General features: G+C 42.5%; 2 protein-coding genes across 3 annotated transcripts in view; one reads left to right on the top strand and one right to left on the bottom strand.

Moving 5' to 3' along the window:
* Positions 1–18,556, top strand: part of LOC105663604 (uncharacterized) — a 59,341-nt gene extending 40,785 nt beyond the window's left edge. The window contains exons 1-4 of one of the 2 annotated variants that reach the window (XM_012293485.2): positions 1,841–2,505; positions 16,088–16,270; positions 17,038–17,302; positions 17,388–18,556. In XM_012293485.2, the coding sequence (XP_012148875.1) occupies positions 2,440–2,505; positions 16,088–16,270; positions 17,038–17,302; positions 17,388–17,413 (540 nt within the window). In that variant the 5' untranslated portion in view covers positions 1,841–2,439 and the 3' untranslated portion in view covers positions 17,414–18,556. Of the gene's footprint in view, positions 1–1,840; positions 2,506–16,087; positions 16,271–17,037; positions 17,303–17,387 lie in introns of those variants that run through there. The other variant, XM_012293486.2, reaches the window with a different exon arrangement.
* The window catches only part of nudC (nuclear distribution C, dynein complex regulator), an 86,330-nt gene extending 66,423 nt beyond the window's left edge, over positions 1–19,907 (bottom strand). Inside the window, exons 1-4 of the mRNA XM_003706738.3 lie at positions 19,702–19,907; positions 19,519–19,596; positions 19,181–19,399; positions 18,918–19,109 (exon numbers count right to left, since the gene is read on the bottom strand). Of these exons, the coding sequence (XP_003706786.1) occupies positions 18,918–19,109; positions 19,181–19,399; positions 19,519–19,596; positions 19,702–19,776 (564 nt within the window). The 5' untranslated portion in view covers positions 19,777–19,907. The remainder of the gene's footprint in view (positions 1–18,917; positions 19,110–19,180; positions 19,400–19,518; positions 19,597–19,701) is intronic.
* Between the last annotated feature and the right edge of the window lie 2,246 nt (positions 19,908–22,153).

The following is a 22,153-nucleotide window of genomic DNA, read 5'->3' as shown; positions in this document are numbered from 1 at the left end:
TACATTAAGACGGCACGCGATCGGCAGCTACTTCTCGTGACCCGGATTCGAAGTCGTGATTCCACTCGTAATGGGACACCTTATCGTGATACGTTTGCTTGTCGGGATTACCTGCTGCTTGGGAATCCGCCTCCAACGCGTGCATCGCGTACCTGCATCGGCGATTATGAAACGACGCTAATGCCCCGACGATCGCTGACGATAATCTCTCTTAACCAAGAGGAATAAACTGTGGCTAACTCGGCACCGATACGGTTCTCGATACCACGGAGATCGATGTTTTCAGAAAGTTCCTACCCTGCCGGGCAATTCCCCGTATCACCACTTCGAGTGTTTGAAACGAGTTCTTTTCGTTAAAACTTTGAAACGCGACGAAGTAAACAAAGAGAACGAGCGGTTTCCGAAGAAGCTGACGCGTCCGGTTGCCACCCTCCATCTTATCCAATAAAACATCCGCGAGCGAGATTAAAAGAAGAAAAAAGAGCGCGACGCAGCGGGACCCTCCTACTGCTGTACCTACGCATACCTGCACGAAAACGAGGAACAGGTTTGCGTCGAGGAGGATCCGGCGTCATTCCGATACCCACGTAAAAAGACGAGCCGAACGTCGGGGCTAGCGTGAACTCAGAAAAACGCACGGGAGGTAAATGGGAAAACTAGTCGAATCGAAACTCAAGATGACTCGGGAGGATAAGCCGGGTATCGAACTCTGCTAGGCGCAGAAAGCGTATCCGAGAGCCGACTGCATCGAAACGCGTCTCTTGCGGCGAGAATCTTCGCAAATTCCGGTCGAAAGCGAGTCGAGCTCGTTCCTAACCCTAATTCGGCTAATTTAATTTGCATAGACATTCGATATCCACAACGATGTATAAATTTGAAAAGATATTCTGAACTATTTGAAAGCTTTATGGGAGTATAAATAACTGGGCGTGAGAGTTCATGACACTCGCCGGATAGGATATGGTCATATCGTTCCATTCTATAACCTCCATATTGATATAGATACACATCGATACGAGGACAAATCGCACCCCGTTGCGCCAGTGAACGATACGGCAATCCAATATACTCGCAACAAGTGTATACCCACCTTTATTACAAATCGAAAGGATCGTTTTTCGTCCAACGATAAAAAGATATACGCACGACAGGAAACTGGAGCCGAGTACCGGACAAGATCGAGTCGATCTCGACTGCAACGAGACTTGTAGAAAAACGAGCCAGATAAGCCTCGACAGTTTCATCAGCTCTTTTATCCAGGCAGAAATACGGGGCCAGCAACTGGATAGGGTACAAGCTCATGGGTCCCTTCCCTTATTCTTTGTCCTTGCGCCTAGACCCACCACCTCCGTTCCCAGGTCAAACGCGTACACGCGTACACTCCAGAGCATTGGCTTCCCTTGGAAAAATGATGACGTAGGAAGACGTATTATGGACTCTTGGAAAATTTAGGAAACCGAGGATTCGGAAAATGGATGATCTGAGGATGTCGAATTAAGAATTTGAGATATTAGGAATTTGGAGATTTAGAGATGTCGGAATCTCAAGCTTAACTGTGGAACTTGCAAACTTGGAAATGGGGGATCAAAAATTTGTTGAGCAGTAATTTGGAGTTTAGAGTCGAAGTGGGGGTTAGCTGCCCTTGCAGAGTCGTTTATGCAAAGGAAGCGTGCGTTGCGGCGGACTATACATCCGGGGAGGTAGAAAAAAAGCTGCGATCCTCTCGGCGGTGTGCGTTCGATGGTGGATAGCCGCGTGCAGGATCGACGTGCTGTGAGCGGGCTCGCTGTGGTCTCGTAGGGTGGGAGATACGAAGGTATAAAACCGATCTGGTCGTCCGCTGGCAGCCAGTCCAAAGGCCAGATGTGACGGCGGCTCTAGTCGCACGCGTGCGAGAGAGACGATCACGACACGACACGGCGCGAGGTACTCCCGCGTTCCAGCAAAAACGCCCAGGACGCGCGTATCGACCACCTCTCTCTTTCGATATCGTACATGGTTTCGCACACCGATCGCACCCATTAGATCCGTTTTCCCGTTCTCTCTTGTGAATTCGTGCTCGCGAGGAAGCTTCGTCCAGAGATAGTCGAGCATCGGCGACCAGGAGGCGCGTTCGTCCTGCTCGAAGGAGAGAAAGGACGACGAACTCGGTCGCAGGACGTCGGGAACCTTTCCCTGGAATACTCGGTTGGTCCTCGGTGATTAATCGTCGCACGAAGCACGAGAAAAGGGGTGATCGCGGTGCCTTTCTTGTGGAATACGTGCTCGTCTCGAAATCACCAGCCAGTTGACGGGAGTGGTGGTAACGAGGGAAAGAAGTGGAGCTCCTAGGTGCAATTTCGTTTAGAGATCTAGGAGATTGACCTTCGATTCGCTCGAAGGGAGTGTATTTTGTTGTCTCGGAGTGGTTACGAAGAAAGGAGACACCCCCCACGAAACATGTCCGGAATCCAAATCAACGTGGAAGAAGTGCCCAACGAAGAACGCGAGGATTCCGTTCGAAACGTAAGTCAGCCAAGATGGCAGGTGACGATTTATGCGCCGAGAGACGAGCTTCTGTAGCCGCCAGCGTTTTCAGATACTCGTCCTAAGCCACGCTGTTTCTCTGTCGACGTCTGCTTTCTATTCGTTCCTTCCGCGATCGGGGAAGGCTTAATTCCGTAGCTCGACGAGATTTAATCGGTCGGTTACAAAACGCTCTGCGATCGGTCGCGACTTTCACGGTACTCGCTGCCGATCGATACCAACGCTCTTTTGGCGGGAAACACGTGGACAAATTCGTAAATTTTTACATTTTAAAACTCTCGAATCTTCGAATCCTTTGAATACTCGAACTTCGATACTCGACTCGTTGAATAGATAATCGAGGGAATTCCAAATGGGAGGCGGAAAATTCGCGTCTAGAGAACGCCGGTCGTAAAATCTGTCAGTCGATGTTGCGTTTCTAACGACCAACGGTAATTCGAGATTACGTAAAACGTGTCGGTAAAATTTGAGAAAGTTCGCGGAAAAATTTTACGATGTTATTCAACAGGAACTAGATCCCGCAAAATTGACCGAATCACCGATAATTATACAAAGTTGGTTGTCCAGCAAATATAAAAATTGTATCTACATTTGTAAGCTAGCACTATTTGAAAAACATCAACAAACGAGAATATGTAATTAATTTCCTAGCAGCCACTGTTTAAATTATTCATTCAGTGGTCAGTCAATAACAAAATCAAACAACGATGATTTTAATTTTCGCTTATTGTACACCGCACCGCGAAGCGGTTCAACGATCGAACGATTACCACAAACGATTCGTAACTCGAAGCAGCCTCGATAATCGAAGTAAAAGGCGTCGAATGCTTTAGGTTCACGGGCAAGCCGCGTGTGTAACGCACCGTTCACCGCGAATACTTAATAAGCTTGACACCCATCCACTCGGGTTTATGTAATGCAGAAGCGAGCCTCCGCAACGATGACAACGGCGTTAGTTGGGAAACGAAGGACATTATTGTTCCCAGATAGAAAAATAACGCCGGATGCGCGACGAATTCGCGTACGAATCGCAATTACGCAATTACGAATAGTACGATGAATGCGTGGGAAAATCGTTTGCGATTTTCCACGAGACCGGGAACTGGCAGCATCGCATTATAAATCATCGATGAGCAGCTCAGATGCTCGTTGAGCTGCAGAGCTTGTTGCGTTCAATTATATGTAGAAAAGAAACAATTTTCAAATCCCCAAATTTCAGATTTGACAAGTTCTGCGAATTCAGAAAATGGAAAAAACGATGACGATCGACAGACTTGCAATCAGGCTTGTTTTCCCATGATTTAAGAAACTCCTGAATTTCAAATAGCATTGCTAACGAACGTGTGATTATTAGAAGAAAAAAAAGAACCGTCAAACAACGAGACGAGTGGGCGTCACGTAATAAAAGTAAACTAGACTTCAAGCTGAAAAACGATTTCCATAATTCCGTAGCTGCGGCTCGAGGAGCCGGTAACCAGCCACCTGTAGGCCGTTTCTCACATTCGAGTTTCATAATTCCTTCGTGCTCTGTCGTTTACGAGCCTGACCGAAGGTAGCCACTCGAGAGGAACGAGATAGGAACCCTGACCAAGCTACAAAATTCTATTCGGAATATGTTGCTATCTGGACTCTGTGGAGTAGATTTATCAATTGTAAAATATGTTGGAAGTTTTTCAAATTCTTATACTGACAAATTTCGGAACCTTCAGATTTCTTAAATTTGTTTAATCTCAAGTTCCCAGATTTCTCAAATCTTCTCAAACTCTAAAATTTCTAAATCTTCAAATCCTCAGATTCTTATATTTTCTAAATATCTCAGGTAGATTCCTAAATTCTTACATTTGCCAAATTTCTCAAATGTTCCGATCCTAAAATTGACCCAGGATCAACGAGTGGTCCTGCACCGCCATTATCCCTAAGAAACCTATCCGACCAGTGTAGAAGCTACCAAATTGAAATTATCAATGAAACTACGAATCTGAAAGCGAAAGGTCGTGAGTATTCGTTTTCGGAAACACGTATCCTTGCTCGTCGAGCAGATACCGATCGCTATTCGACGTGTCCGCGTGCATTCCATCGGCGTATATCTCGCAGTCTGCAGTCGCCAATGAAACAAGAACGATTCGCAGCGTCGCGTCGATCGGTCTCTCGTTATCGATCATTTGCATGACAACGCGCAACGGGGCGTTTCGCGGGATCGTTCGCGAGAACCTACAATTTAGAACGCGTACGGGCCATTTCATCATTCGACCGGCGATTATCGCGCTCCAGAGCCGTGTGCACCAGAACTTCAGGGCTGAAATGTCGAGCGGAGAGCAACGTGCCGTGTCCCGTTTGCAGGATTAGTCATGCACGACGCAATCTTGCCACAGAGAATGCCAGCTGAAAGCTGGACATGTGATTGAAACGCTTGTTAACGAGTTTCGAATAGATGACGCACAAGGTGCGTCCACACATGTCCACACGGTATGAAGTTTCAGACGGTGATTGCTTGAAGTCAACGATTCTGAGTGTCTCGAAGAACTTGGATAGTAATAATTTAGGAAGAAGTTTAATCATTTTATAAATTCAAATCATCGTATAATACTATATGACGCTCCTTGTGCGTCCACACATGTTGACGCGGTATGAAGTTTCAGATGGTGATTGCTTGAAGTCAACGATTCTGAGTGTCTCGAAGAACTTGGATATACGTAATAATTTAGGGAGAAGTTTAATCATTTTATAAATTCAAATCATCACATAATATTATATGACGCTCCTTGTGCGTCCACACATGTCGACATGGTATGAAGTTTCAGACGGTGATTGCTTGAAGCCAACGATTCTGAGTGTCTCGAAGAACTTGGATAGTAATAATTTAGGAAGAAGTTTAATCATTTTATAAATTCAAATCATCGTATAATACTATATGACGCTCCTTGTGCGTCCACACATGTCGACACGGTATGAAGTTTCAGACGGTGATTGCTTGAAGTCAACTATTCTAAGTATCTCAAAGAACTTGTAGAATATTATAAATTGCAAAGTAGCATAAAATTATGATTTTATTCAGAGACCATCCCTTACATCTCCTTTAGAAGAAAAAATTATAATTGCCATCGACGAAAGGTTTTTACTATGAATCCAGTCTCGAGTCATTAAGTGTCGAGTCTCCTAGCAATGAATCCAGTCTAGCACTCGTTCGTGCGAGATTTATTGATAAAAATAGAGAAGAAGTTTCCAACAGAGGTATCCCATTAGAATCGATCGCTTTACAACTGTGACAACCTTCGATAAATCTGGCCGTCGATCAGCGTAGCCTTCGCATGCCAATAGCGGCATTAAAATAATCGACGATACGTTTTCGCGCCGTCGAATTTTAATTCCAACGAAACTCCTTTTATCACGCGACCGCGATTTATGATTCCCGGCATCGTCGAGCGAGAATAGCTTGCGTCAGTGTCCTCGCGAGAAAGTATAGCGACCGGACAAAATTCCTGGGGTGTCGACCAAACGTCCCTGACGGATTAGTGTACTAATTAATCAGTGTGCGAAAACAATTCTCAGTCGTTGACCTTAAAGGAGAAGAGCATCAACGGGGACAAAATAACTCCAAGATTTCACTCGGCTACCTTGACACCTGGAATCATCGTTTATTTCTTTTTTTATCCACTTCGAAGATCGTTTTGGAAATTACTATCAGAACGGAGAAAGGACAAATTCTGGTGGACGAGATCGGTTCGAACAAACAAGGATCCACTGGAGAAAAGGTGGTTCTGTTTCAGACAGAATCAGAGAAATCGATTTTGCAATATCGAGTGCTTTCTCTTGTTGCATGCAAATACTGCCCCGGGGTACGAATTCATGAGATCGAGAGATTGATTCGTGTAACACCTATTGGGCTAACGTATCGTCGTCGAGGAACAGGTGTTCTTGTTTATTTCAACAGGAAGGAAACTATAAAGGATTGGTAACTTTGAAGGACGTTAGAAACGAGTACATTAACATAACAGTGTGGACTTGGCCCTCATAAAATACAGACCCTAAATTTTCGAATTCTTAAACTCCGACTTCTGATATTTCCGGCTGTCAATTCAGAATGACAAAAACTTGCCACATAAAAGTAGCTCGGAAACGATTTCGAGATCTAAACGAAGCGAACGAAACCAATCGATAATAGAGAACGAAAGAACACCGAAAAGGAGCCAGGTACCGGTAATTACATAATTCGCTGTTAAAAGCCTGCGCGATTTCGTTAGGTTACGTGATAGAAAACGACGCGTGTGGAACTTTCGTTCCATGATCTAACCTGCTGTGACATTTTTCTAATACATCCCCGTAATCCTGATGCCACCGCAACTTTCCATAATTCATCATCGAGTCTGTTCTCGGAGGTTTACTTTCAAGAAGAATGTCTAGTTATCGCAGGCGTTGCGATATTCCTGTAACGCGAGTCATCTGTGCAAGGATTATGACGCGTCTACTCGAGTTGACAGCGAGTTAAAGGCTCGAAGAATGTCGGGGAAGGAAAAGGACGGAGAAGAAGAGAGATAACGAGAAAGGCAAACGCCGCAAACAGAACACGGAGCTGGCACGCGAGTCGGAGCGGCCAGTGTGTCGCAATTTCAGAGCGCCAGCTTACTCTTTATTTACGTTGTAAATGCAAATCGGAATCGGTGCTTTCCAAACGACCTAGAGAAGGTTCGAATTCGCCGACAGGTTCCTGGCGATCGTGACATTTTGCTTCGACGACGAAGGATCGGCTGATCAAATCGAAACGGTGGCTAGATAGATAACCGATACACTATTGTTTAATACTTTTACGAACGATCTGATGTTTCAAGTGCGTACACTGAACCATCAACGATTTATATGGAATTCTAACATTTGATTTTTACTGTCAGACATTTCAGTGCATTTAAGAAATTCCAAGGTAAATGTCACGTCAAGGTCGTCAAGGTGAAAGTAATTTAGATGTTCGATTGCACCGAGAAAATATTGATTATCTCCATTAATTTCGTTGCATATTCGAGATCAAGTATTTTCGGTGCCGAATTGTTCGAATGTCATCAATATCGGTCCGATCGCTAACAACGACGAGTACCGTGCTGTCGCGATCGTCGAGCGTAAATAATTTCCGAACAGAATTGCCCCGGCGTTATGAAATCAATGGATTCCCGGTCGGGTTATTTATAGGCCCGCGTGCCGCGTTGATTTATGGATCGTCGTTCGTGGACGTTTTCTTTTAGCAGGAAAATAATCGAAGCGAGCATGCACGATCGATGCGGTACGAGGATCGATTTGATCAGCCTCGGGCAACGAAACGAATATCGATAAGGTAGCGCGGTTATCGACGAGAATAAAATCTCGCTACATTCGGTGAATCGCCACGAGGGATATACAATGCCTTACCGAGGCTAACGAAGATAAACGAGTAACGAATTCTACGGACGTTCGTGAGAGGAAAGCGAGAAAGAGAGTAGACGAGCGTGCAAATTGCTTGGTCTAATTAAATTTGCACGCGTACGCTCGATGACATAACGACCACGCGTAACACCGAACAAAAGTGGTACACGGCTTATGTGGGAAGCCAGATCGTAGTTTGATTCCTGCATATACTCACTGAATTAGACACTTGCTTCGTTACAAAAGATTTGGATATCTGAAAAATTCGCATTTGAGCGATTAAAATATTGCACTCGAAATTCGATAGAATAAAAACCTGTAGAATTGAAATCGTAAGATGGCGATTAAGATGAAGCTTAGTTGAGATCAAGCAGTTTCAAATCTGCGCTACTTAAAGAATAGTTCAATCCTTCAAGAATGACAAACCTATCACCCGATATTGAAATTTCTGATCAATTTTTCGTTATCTAACTATATGCTAAACTTGACCCAAATAGAAACAGAATATTCTAAAAGGATCACGGTGATGCAACACACCTGATTAAAAAATATTCTCTACATCGACATTGCATTACCGGTCTCCGTTTACAGAAAGCGTTCAATTTCTATAGAAGTTGACCAACTTAAAGAGAATTCCTTTCATAACAGTAACGATTAATCTGCATATCAAGAAAGTTGCCAGTTGCAAGAGCATCGTTCAAGTCCATCCTCGAAATTCAAGATCCGACTATCTCCCTGCGTCGAAACCGGTTCTGATCCCGCCAAAAATCACCAAACACAATTACCACGAACCACGTCTTTTCTACAAACAAGCGAATCTTTTCACTCTTTCAATTTCACGGCCTGCCACGCCGTTAAGGCGTTGCCGGCACGTTACGAAACTGTCTGAAGATTCGCAAACAAGGTCTCTCCTCTTCCTAGCTCGCGGAAGTAGATTTCGAGACTTCAACGGTACTGAAACTGCTAGATTGTATTGTGTGTACACTTGGGTGCAACGTGGACTTCCTGAGTTGGTGTATTAGAGGGACTTTCAGAATATTTATTACGTTTACATTTTCACATTTTTTAATTTTTAAAGGTGCCAACTCCTTAAATTCTCAAATCTTCACGAACCTAAATTTATAAATTCCTGAATGCCCAGCTTTATAAAGTTCCTAATTTCCAAGCTTTGCAACTTTTCAAACTTCCAAATCTTCATGTTCTTAAGCACTCGGATGTTGCAACTTCTCAAATGTCCAAATCTCCACTTCCCTAAATATCTAAATATCCCAAGTTCTCAAATGCCCAAATCTCCACATCCTAAACACCTAAATCCCCAACTTCTCAAATGTCCAAATTTCCATATCCCAGAACATCTAAATCCCCAACTTCTCAAATGTCCAAATCTCCACTTCCCTAAATATATAAATATCCCAACTTCTCAAATGTCCAAATCTCCACATCCCTAAACACCTAAATCCCCAACTTCTCAAATGCCCAAATCTCCACATCCCTTATCACCTAAATCCCCAACTTCTCAAATGCCCAAATCTCCACATCCTTAAACACCTAAATCCCCAACTTCTCAAATGCCCAAATCTCCACATCCCTAAACACCTAAATCCCCAACTTCTCAAATGTCCAAATCCCCACGTCCCTAAACACCTAAATCCCCAACTTCTCAAATGCCCAAATCTCCACATGCCTAAACACCTAAATCCCCAACTTCTCAAATAACCCACATCCCAACCCTCCCAACTTCTCAAATTTCCAACTTCGCAAATAATCCAACTCCTCAAACCCCCAAATCTCCAAATTCCCCAATTGCCAAATCGTTCAATACCCAAATATTGAAAGTTCCTGAAGACCTGCTCGCTACTATACGCGTTACGACAAAAAGAGAGACCGGTGAAAACTCTTGAACCCACACACGGAAGAGACGACGAGCATCGACGCGTCTCGACCGATTCAGGAAATGACTTTCTTCCTCTTCTCCGTCTACCTCTTTATTTCGCTGGCTCTCGAAGATTCTTCGGTTTCTCAACGCGAACACTTTCGCGCTCCTCTGTCTGTTTAGTCGCGTAAGCGCCTAATATTTGCCAAGAATTCAACAGGCTTTTCTGCGACCTTTCAGCCTTTCAATCGTTTATACAATACGACACAAGAATGAATGATGTACATTTGATTATGTTCAGGCGTTTGAGGTCTATTCGACGATCTATCAATTTTATGGTTCATCAAACGTACGGCACGAACTTTAACTCTTTGCATACACATGGATTGCCTTATCAAGGAAGTCGTCTTTTATGCGTGCTTTCTAATTTCTTGTTTTTCTTTTCTAATTTATTATTTTCTTCTAATTGTGGAAGCCTATGTAGTTTACCTAAGCTAATTCTTGAACTAATTTATGTAACATTTAGAATATCGTACAATTAAAAAATTTTTCAATCTCTCCATTGTAAAATGATTACACAACCAAGAATGAAAGTTCCACGGTAAAAATGAAAATTATGAGTGCAAATGGATCAAGTTTTACAGGAAACGTTTCCGATAACGATGGACGTTTACAGAAACGAGGAATCGATACTAATAAGGTTTCGATCGACCTGGTATCCGCTAATTGACAGTCGGACCTCGCCGTACGGAAAGAGGAAGGACACTCACAATTAGACTCGAGCCATTTCTCGCGCTTCTTCGCCCTCGATCGACAAAAAAATGTAACCAGAACAATCGGAGCAGGACCTTGCTCGTATTATCGAGGAAGCCGCCAACGCACAAATGCACCGACTAATTGCATCCGGGATCGTTAAAGATAATTTGAAAGCTATTATTCCGAGATAATTATTCAACGATCATCTACATAAAAAATCGTCGAGACATCGTTGACAATCGTTGACTTAAGGGGATAGAGAAAAGGATCACCACTAAATATGGAACTTCACATGTGAGAGATGTTGGATATATTTAATTGCAGAAGGTTAGAAAAGTGAATATGCAAGCTTTCAAATTTTTACATTTGAAATTCCATTGTCAGCAAATTTTTAAATTGTCAATTTTCAAAAGCTACCTTATTATCAAGTTTCTAAGCTTCCAAATTTACAAATTCTCAAATTAATACATTCATAAATTCTTGATCTATAAATTGACAAAGAGACTACTAGTGAGAATTAGGCCCACTTCAGAAAAGAATCTAGGATACTAGTTTATAAGTTTGCTAAGGGATATTTCGACACGGTTTTCGAGTCGTTTCGCCGGAGAATTTCCACCGAATTTGCTCGGTAACGAGGGCGAACAATCGAGTTCTCCTTTCCAACGAGCAGCAACCCATGCATCTTCGTGTTCGCAACAGACAGCGAGGCCAGCTACGATTTCACGCGCGGCGAATACTCTTCCTTTGGTAATCCTTCGTTCCGTTTCATAATCCTCGCTCTGTCTAAGCGAAGATAGACCACAAAGTAGTCCCAAGGACTCCTGAAGTAAACCTACGAGCTGTCGATCGTAAACGATGTTCGCTCGATCGAGCGCTATATACCGAAGCGTAACAGAAGATTCGCGTGTTCGTTTCTCTCGATCCACTGAACAGTGTGCCGTGCAATCGTGGATGAAACGAGGCTGACGCGTTGCAAAATATGTGCAGGATGATCGTGGCAAACGGGCCTTAGATTTATGCTTTACGTGAGGCAATCGTAGAGCAAAACCTTTCGGAAAACTCACTCGAAACGCGAGCACGTCCTGACTTCTGTGCTGTTCGAGCCACCGAACAATTTTTATAAGAGGAAATGACATGTACGTGCTGAAAAACGCTCACGATGGTTACTAGGATAATCTTTGAACAATTTTTAACGGGAAAGTAGAACGTTTACCTTATTTATAAATTTGCATTATGCACGAAATAAAATGACGTTCAAATGTCACGTAACGTGTTCGATTTAATGACCGCCGTGTAACACCACTTTGCGTTACTTAAACGCGTTTCAACCCATAGATATTCGAGCAACAAGTATACACTATAATTTCACTAATAGGTGTACCTATGGGGAAACTTGAGAGAAACGGCAAAGAAATTTATGCTCGTGGAAAGTTTCTAAACATCTATCGGACAATGCTATCGTGTTTGTTTACGAATTAGTACTTATTCATGACTGCTGGCAAAATAAGCTCCTGTTTTTACTTCTACTTCCACTTTCTGTTCGAGTTCAACAGGATTGTTTTAAGTAGGCAATTATGAAAATGATTTAAACGACGGAATAATATTCTGGAAGACGTGTAAAAATTTGCGATAACAGGAATATGCAAATTCGGACACATAAAGGGTTCGCAACACGGAACACGAAATCCGGTTCGTGAGATCGTAGGTGTGAAGTCGGAAAAAAAGCTCATTCTACTGGCGCGAAATCCGAACTGACTCAACGTATTTTATTGAAATTCCTTGTAAATAACAGGCTTTTTCGTAGCATAGCGGTACGCTCCTATAAATCGTTAAACGTTTTCTAGCCGGACTTCACTGTTTTTGAATTAAAATGTGGGGAATTCCGGCTGCTACGGGATTTCACGTTAACTTTTTTCCATTAATCGTGTTATACATTTCTGCCTACATTCGTGTCTAAAATTAGGCATAACAACTTTTTTAACGAACGTGACACATCTTATTCTGCTGCCTAAAATTCTACCGGGGGTATCAAACATTCTGATCATAATTTGTTTTCTTTGCTAAGTAGCCAGAACAGCCGAATAATATTTGTTCAATGTAGATCTTTGAAGTAAAATACTGTTATGAGTCTACCAGTCTTACTGGAAGCTAGACAAGATATAGAAGTTCAAACGAATCTCACGGATTTCGTGATGCACCAAGTGAAACCACAGAATCCGTTATCGCTACCTTGTAACATATATCTTTTTGCGATCGTGCGATCCCGTATCCGCGAGACGAGGCACGCTTAGATTCCTGGGGAGTATCGGTAACGAGAAAACATTCCCCGTGGTGTCGGTTGACGTTGCCTTTCTGGATAACCTCTGGCCCGTGATTCGCGATCTTACGACTGGTAAATGAATATCCGCGTCAAGTCCGCGTTGAATTTTAATCGAGTCATAGACTTCCTGGTGCGCTGAATTTTTGCATAATCAAATGAAGTCGGAACAAACGAAGCTCTTAGTAAGCGGTTGAGCACATAACTTCCTGTGAATTCGATTAAAATGTACATCAGATAAAGACGGGGATATTATCGTACGTGGTAGAGCCGTTAAAGTACAAAAGACTTGAATTAAGTCAGGTTGGATTCCTTTATTAAGTTCCTGAATTAGAAATGTAGAACTTAGGAAACGGGAGTAGGAAGTAAGTTTATCATTTGGTAATCAGATTCTCGGTGTTTAGACTCTTTTGGATTGAACTGGAAATTCTCCAGTCGTTAATTTTACGGTTGGGACAAAATCGACTGTGAAAGTAATAAGAAAGTTGCCTGAAGGTCTGAGTTAGTCAGCGACATAAATATAACGTTATAAATTGTCTTAATTTTGAAACTACAAAAACTGTATACACGCAGAAGATGATTAGATAATTCAAGAAAGGCGAAGATTAAGTAACCGTTTTTCCTTGCAGTTTTTGCAGTTTCGGAATAGACAGATAAGATCACCAAGATGAGCCATCACAAACGGATAACAAAGAGTTATGAACACCTACTCTCGACTAAATTTAGCAAACGTTCATACATTTAGTCTCCGGATGGTGCAAAAATCTTCCAAGAGCATCGTCAGATAAAAGGGGACAAAGATCGATGAATCAACGTGCCTAGAGACGCGTCTGCGATGAGGTAACCGCTTTCGGATTTCGAGGATATTCACTAATGATACTTTCCCGTTTTTCTCTCTCATTTGCCTCTCAAAGGAATAGAGAAACACTCCCCGTACAAAAATCTTACTTTCCTCTTATTTATCCCTCCATAGCGAAACACATCATATTAACGAAATTAGAATTTTTATTTCAGAAAGATAGCTACGTTACATCACCACGCGTTAGATCACCGTTAGGCCCTTATATTACCATGCGTTGTATAACCACGAAGTACAAAGTACCGCGTATTCCCACATTCCAGGGAAAGACCCACCCTAACTAGGGAAAAACCACCTCCATTCTGGCGAGGGAGAAGTAATGTCGACTGGCAAAAGAATCCATGTTTCAGAGTGTCGCGTTACTCGTGGGCCCAGCACAGGTGCGGCGCTTCGAGGCTGACCAGTGTATTGAATTCCACAAAAATTCTGAACGACGCCTCTGTTGGAACGTTCGGGCCCAAGCCATTCTCTCGGCTCTGTCTCGGTTCCAGAGCTCCGTAGTTCCCTCTTCCTCCTCCCGTGTCGACAAAAATTTCGAGATACACCGACTCGTATACCAACCAATACCTGTCACCGTGCTCGCTGTCAGGTATCGAGATTCAGTTGTGAAACTTCGATCCCGACGCCGTTCTCCATTGTCTAGGAGTTTGCGTAAATGGGACCGTGGCTTTTAGTCTTCTATACATTTTCGTGGATGAACCTTTTCAAGATTTTCTGATACGTTGCCAAATGGCGACTCATCCTTAAATGGAAAAATGGCACGATAATCACCGGCGACAGTTGACGCATTGTCTGTACAAATCCGTGCCTCCAGCAACAAAACATTCTATCAACGACTAAGAGATCAAAGCAATTCCGACTCATTAAGCCATTTTTATGTACAAGATAGTGGATCGTGACTGGCTGACGAAACGTCCGAGTCGCGAGGATATCTCGAATCCAAGGTGTCGAAAAGATCGGACTCGTATTTCCTAACCTCGCATTGTAAATCCTGGCGATCGAAAAATACGTCGTCCTTCGGGCCACGACGTACAAGAGAACGAGCTTACGCAGAGGCCGATAATCGCAGTGACTATCGGTACTCGCAGTCTGTCCGGGCAGCAGCCGCGCAGTCATCAATCGTGCAATTTCCCTACAGATTAACGTTATGGGCGTTCGATTTGCCCGGCAACACGAAAACGTGGACCGAAAGCCGTTCTCGTGGAGTCCCGGAAGATCGCAATCGGATCGATCGGCAAAAATGCCGAGCAAGGCTGCTTCCAGGTTATTTTCTGCGCCGACCACGCCCGACAGGACGCATAAATCGTGTCCAGCCGGCGTTCCATTAGAGCCGATACTCGGACCGGGAACGCAGGGCGCCAGCGAACAACCAGATCGAAGCGTGCACGACGAAAAAGAAGTCCAGAGACGCGTCGGACCTTGGGCGGTGACCGATGCCGAAGGTAGGCCACCGTGGCGCGAAACGCGGCTGATTTACGTGCGAAAATGGCCAATTAACCTGGTCGTAATCGGCCTGCGTACTCGCGTGCGAGTCCCGGACCAGGACACCCGTCAAAGTCGCGGAAATCCGCTCGCGCGACTTCGTTCCTGGCCCTGAAAACGTTTTCGCGGCCGTGCACCTGGTTCGCAGGGTGCTTCGCGGACCGAGGAAACGCTCGCGATCAAATGCCGGCCAGAAAATAACGTCCGACGACCAGCCGCCGAAGTCGATCCAGAACCGTGGACGTTGTGCAACGATCAAACCGGAATATCGAGAGCTCGGTCTCCCCGGGTCGAAGCGCCGAAATTCTTCTTTCGATGATGAAGTGGGAGAACCCGCGAGGACTTGTTCTGCGGAGCAGCGATTTCTGCGCCAGCAGCAAGGGCAACTCACCTGCATTCGTGCCCAATGATATATAGCTTGCTTTGAAAATTGGAATTTGGAAATTTCCCTCTTGCGATCGCTACAAAGTTACGCCACGTTTGGTGTATCTGATGATGTTTCTACCTGCGACTACCCGCAGGTGGAACCGACCTAATACAACGCGTAATTGCGACAGTGTTTCGAAAACGAAGTATGCAAAGAAATGCACCCATGCTGGTTCTACTCCTAATTACCGAGGTTATCCCTATTTGCATCACTTGATCAACCTCACAGTTAATCCCACATTAAATATCAAATGCACAGAGTTAGAGCGAACCCGTACATAAATCGATCTTTTCGTCGAGCAGAAACCGTGGTTATACGTAAAATAATGTTCACAGTGGACAAACAAACGATGCACGCGGTCACAGGTAGAGGACATGCGGGCGAATCAGAAGAAGCGTAATCGGCGCGACATTATCGCTTATGCAATCAAAGCATCACGTCGATTTACGTTGGTTTCAGATCGAGGCGACGGCGACTACGACCGCGGTAGCTGGTAGCCCGCTTTCCTGGCACATTCCAAGGCCGTCCTTGGTCGGCCGAAGCGAGAGGGACAGCGAAAATGGTAGCTGGGCTCATCATCTGCATCCGAACTCTCCCTCGAGAGGATCCACGTCGTCGCAAGGATCTACCGCCAGCACACACGTAAGTCAGTTTAACTAAATTATAGGTCTACAGCTGCAGGACGTAGGTCTCGATTACGTTTTGTCGTTTCTTTGGTTCATTTTCAAGAAATAACACTCGAATTCTTAACATCCCATTTTTGTTAACGGATACGTCAATTAGGTACAATTATTGTAATTGGGGATGATTCGAAATTCCGTAGCTTCACAGTTGAAGTTATTTTTTTAAGTCATTAACAATTTGATAACTTTTCTGTAAGCTGAGATGTAATAGAGACGTGTCTGTTTAAGAGATTGCTCTAATGTTGAACTCAAAGTACTCAAGCTAGAGTAACTCAAAGTATTAGAGTCAACTTCGACATTACTCAGAATCTTCTACCTTCGATTCTTCATCCTCTGTAATCAACGTCCTCACGATACGATCATTCCTTCGTTCTATTAGTAACGGTATTCAAGATACTCTCCCCCTTTACATCCTTTTAAATAACTCTTAAAGACTCAACCTTCGAGCAAACTCTAAAGTAGTCACCCGTTCCGCGCGATAAACCAGAAGATCCCTGACGGATAATCGAAGAAAGCGTTACCATAAAAAAGGAAAATACATTAACTCAAGGAAAAACGTAGAGAGATCGAGCAGAGATGGCTAACCGATACGTCGAGTCTCGCGATCAATAAATTCAATTACAACATCGAAGGAAGGATCAAAGGCGGCACCAGTCGCTAGATCTCGCGCGATCTTGGACGTTCGATCGAGTGATTGATGAACCGACGTGTGTTCCCGTGTTGCAGAGTGCCGCGTCGGGCACGTTGTTATTGACAGCAGCGAATCTGGCTAATCTCGCGGCTATTCATCCGCCCACGGTTACGGCGCCGAAGCAGATGGACACCGCTTCGGTCGCGAGCAGCACTCATTTTACTGTCGTCAACGGTCTAGGTAGACCTACCACCGTCTACAGGAAGTCCTGTTGCGCGAGACACCAACTCACCGTGCTCGTCTGCACGATGAGCTTCCTATTCATGGTCGGCCTGCTGCTCGGAATCCTCTACATGGAAAGTGAGTATCCTCTTCGACGAACAATTCTCAAACGTTCTATAGAATTAGGAAATTTCCCGACACGATTGTCCATTTCTGATTACAGTGAGAATTCTTGACAAGTACCATTAAAGGCCGGACACGACGGAGCAGTGGAGTGAGCATGGACAATCATCCAGATTCAACAGCGATGAAGAGGACGAAATCGTTCGTTCGAAGAAACTTACGTCGAAGACATTAGTATCCTTGTTCACGACCGACCGCGTTATTCGTATTTATAATGTATATGTATATTATCACTTAGAACGTTAGGGCGATTCGATTAGACGTTCTCGATCAGAGACAAAGTTTCAAAGGCTGTATTGCACCGTGTTCGACGTGCGGTACGTGAAAACTCAGTAATTACATTCAAGTAATAAGCTAGTTTTAGGTAAGCGCGGAATAGGTAGCTAAACGCGATCCTTAACTCGTTGGAGCGCTCGAATATTCTAGCCGAGGGTTTGAACCAGAAATGGACAATTATGCGAAACGAACAAGTGGAGTACACTCGTGGCCACTGACGAGTAGTCAATTTCTCGATTAAAGAATTTGGAAATTTCAATCCCTTTAATGATATGAAAACTTAAACTCAATGTACACTTGGTCTGTCCATCGCTGGTTTATGCAACTCTCTACATTCAACAACTATCGTAGAACCCTTCTTTCCCCTTCATTTTCTTTTCTATTAAGAGGGACGGCGACATGATACATAAATGGACTCTGCTTATTCCATAGGAGTTTCTCCTAATTCTCGATCGATTTCTGCTATCAGAAATCCCGTCGATGCTGCTCAAACTGATCACAGAGAATCATCGAAATATTCGTAACACTGTGACGCTTTAGGGTAGTTAACAATGTCGTCGTCCAACGAAATGTTCGCAAGTCATACAGACACATATTTCTTCGATTAACGTTGACGGACAGTTCGAAGCAATCGACGAGGTGGGAGTATGATTCGTGGATGTGTTAACTTAGGGGTCGTTATTTAATTGTTACTAACAAAAGAATGCCTGAATCAAACCTGGATTCCGTGTCGGGGTGTCGTGTTCCAGGGAATGTAACGGAAAAGCGATGAGAAGCGATCGCTTCTCGAAACTGTGATATTACTTGCGTATTAATTAATCGTCGATTCAACAAGAAACTGTCGAACCATGATAAAAACGAAACAGTTGTTTTATTTCATCCCTATTCCCTTCTATCCTTGTACAATAAACGCATATTGCAATTTTCTAATCACTTTCTTCGTTAATGAGTTTGAATTTAATTATTAATACGTTCAATTATTATAAATTAAATAATATAACAGCTGCAAGTATTTGGTACAAATGTCACTTGCCACAAATATATAATACTTATGTAATAAGATATGTCACAATATTAATATGTATTACAAATTGATTACAAGCTTCTAAAATACTTCAGTATATCAATCATATCTCCAATACAAATTGCAGAAGATAATTTACCAACTAATAAATCAAACCTAATACATTTTAATACAAAAAGATATTTGACATAATAATCAAAATATTAAAACTCTGACTCAGAGCAAAAGAATCAGAAATTTAATTGCATACACAATATTTGTATCACTTACCTCCAGATCTTGAAGTGTCTGGGTCCATCTGTAGTTTGGTAAGTCTGCACCATTTCCACTATTAGGCCTAAGTTTGTTCTTTTCTTTCTCGTCCTCCTCTTCATCCTCCATGTTCTCCTCTTTCTTATCAATTTCATCAGCAGCTTTATCACTGCTGGGCCCAGGAACTGCAGATGCCTCTTTCTCCAATTTCTTGAACCAACAAAAAGTACAATTAGAAAATGTGCATTGTCATAGACAAAAAGCTGATCTATAAAGCATACCTTATTATCTATTTCTTCTTGTAACTTAGCAGCCTGTTCATCTGTTAATTCAACGATCTTAGATTCTGAATTAAGTTTTTCTTCTTCTGCCCTTTCTTCTCTTTTCTTTTTTTCTAATCTTTCTTTGCGGCGTCTTTCTTGTTCGGCACGTTCTGCTTTCTCACTGGCAGCCTTGGCAAGTGCTGTAGCTTCATGCTTTTTAAACTTGCTGGTGACAAGCTGTGAGCAGAGACAGGTAAAATCAGCTTTAATTATAATAGTTTCATAACATGACGACAATGTTTGGAAGATGACACCACACTGTTGAAACTGATGGAGAAATGATAAAGAATATTCACCTTTTCTGCAGCTCCATCACCTCCTCCGGTATAAAAATCAGTTTTTCTCGCGAGAAAACTGAAGATTGTGTCAAGGAGCTGCGAACGAAACAACAATTTTTATACAAGATTCGAGTTATTTGATAAATAATGTTGGTTTAACAAGTGCAATATAACCTAAACCGGTAACGAAAGAAAACGTACCTCCTGCACACCGCCTTCGTGTTGCTGCGCCATAGCCAACAACATTCCATCGAATTTCTCCTCGTTATTCGACATTTTCTACGAGTCTCGTCGAAAATTTATCACAAAATACTGAATAAATCACTGTAAACGTTTCTCACTGACGTTAAAAGCAGCGCACTTTGTTGCCACACCACGTTTCTGTTCGGAAACGTCTCGAATTATCGACCAAACAAGTGTTCGAGCGGTACAGACACCGCCCTCTGGCGCGATCGATGACAACGAACAAACCAGCGGTTTTACAGTTTTATTTCGTCGCAGAACCGTTTTGTACAAATAGTTCTACTGTAAAAGAAATTACGTTTGAAATTGCGCTTAACTCGTGGTATAATCGTTTGCGAAAGTTTCGACTGCCAACAGTGTAGAAAACGTGAAAAAGTGTTAAAGAGAATTTTTGAGTTACGAAAATCACAAGTTGTTCGAATTCACCCGCTTTAACCTTCAGTGATCATCGTGAATGAGTGATAGAATAATACAAAATACCTATCTTATCCTCGAAAGATTTCTGTAGTCGAACAGATGCTTCCCACGTTCGTTGCTAGATGGCCAAGGAATAATAACAAAATCTTTTACAACCCCTAACCCAGACCCTCCCTCCAGTGAACAGCTGTTCTGACAGCCATGGCGCACGCGACTTGCTGCTGTCAAAGGCGCTGTCAACGTTTACGATTTTACACGTTCGAAAACGTGTTTACGCGCCTTGTGTCAGTGTATTTCGCGATGAACTTCCGATCGTAGAATAATTTTCGTGTATAATGAGTGCGGATATACGGTGTTCGTGTGTTGTGTTCGAGTGAACTTTGATTCCACCCTGTTTGCAACATTCACCGGTGCTCCAAATATCACATCTGAGTGGTAAGTCCTCATTTATCGTTTGTCATCGTCTTTGGTTGTGTACAAAATTAACACCACACGGTTTTCATCGATTTCTCAGCGGATCTTGGTAGATTTTTACTGCATGAGCTGTTCTTTTTACAGGTGTACTAAATGACATTGCGCGTAATTGTCATTTAACGTTGATAAGGGATGTTTTCAGCAAGTTTGTTTAAAGTTGCTAAATCACTTTTGTATTAACTTTAATCTTACGTTAGTTTTCGTGTAAAGATACGTCTCTATACCGTGTGTCATAATTCGGTTATCATATTCTACAGCTGTTGTTATAAACAATTTCAACACTTACAGTTAGTGTAAATTAATAATTGATCTATGTATATTATATGCTGTAATATCAGTTGTTTTGTAATTGTTTCACTTTATTAAAACAGTTCTTGATTGGATATTGTACGAAATATTTGTGCCACCCCCAATCGCTTATCTGATCTCCTGTTAAGAACTTTTCGACACCTTGACGTTAGGTGGCAGCACATGACTGTATATTTGAATTTGTGCGCGATTTTTTACTTATTAATCTAAAAACACTATATTACATATTACAAATATCATTCGAGTAATTCAGACATATGTAATATGTTATGAACAAATTCACATTAGGTGTCAATAAAATTTTTAGATATATTTTTGATTATTCTTTAAATTTCTCCTGTTTCGTGGAATAAAATACGTTTGTCTTTAAATTCAGTGTAATATAGAATACTTAAGATGATGACAGTATCATTTATTTGAACTTGTACATTAATTTCTAATTTCATCAAAATTTCAGAAAGTTAAACATTAATATCAATTCCTTTGATGAATTCAGTCATATTGCTTATATTAGTTGGAAATATAAATTTCTGAACACAGTTTGCCAGACATAAACACAGTACATCAAACAGTCTATATGTATATTGGTATACTAACATTTCATTGGAGTATCAAATTCATCCCCAAGTAAATTCGATACACAAATACGCACTTTGTGCTGCTGTCTAACCTTCTAACGAATGTTACATTAATTGATTATCACAAATAATATCACATTATATCATATCGTATATTTGTACCTTTGAAAACTTACTAATTTTTTGAACCTACGTTTTCGCTCGAACCTTTTAAAGGTTTAATAAACTCAAAGCAAATATTAACCGATTAGCCGATGAGTTTTCTAATTACCAAGCGACTCGAGAATTTCATGGCAGATTTCAAAGACGCGACTAACGATTCGCGACACACGGTCCATTAAAAACACGAATCCGCAACTAGTTTGCCATTCCCTGTATTTATTAGCAGCGTGCATAGTACCGGTATATTTAGTTTCTCTTTGAATCGCGTAGCCCTTTAAGTGCATCATTACCTATTCCCTTTTGTGTGTACCGGTTCCCTTGCAGGCTACATCTCTTCCCACTTTTGAACCGCTCGCGTTCGTGGCCCAAAATGAATTGCAAACTGCCTGCTATTCTATCTGCAACTTCCTTCAATTGTTTTTCTTGCGTCCCTTCTGTTTATTTTTCTCCTTCTCAGCACAAAATCTTCG

Source organism: Megachile rotundata, chromosome 2 (assembly GCF_050947335.1).
Source record: "Megachile rotundata isolate GNS110a chromosome 2, iyMegRotu1, whole genome shotgun sequence".
Taxonomy (NCBI): domain Eukaryota; kingdom Metazoa; phylum Arthropoda; class Insecta; order Hymenoptera; family Megachilidae; genus Megachile; species Megachile rotundata.
Note: the sequence above shows the minus strand (reverse complement) of the source record. Positions and strands in the feature narration are given on the sequence as shown.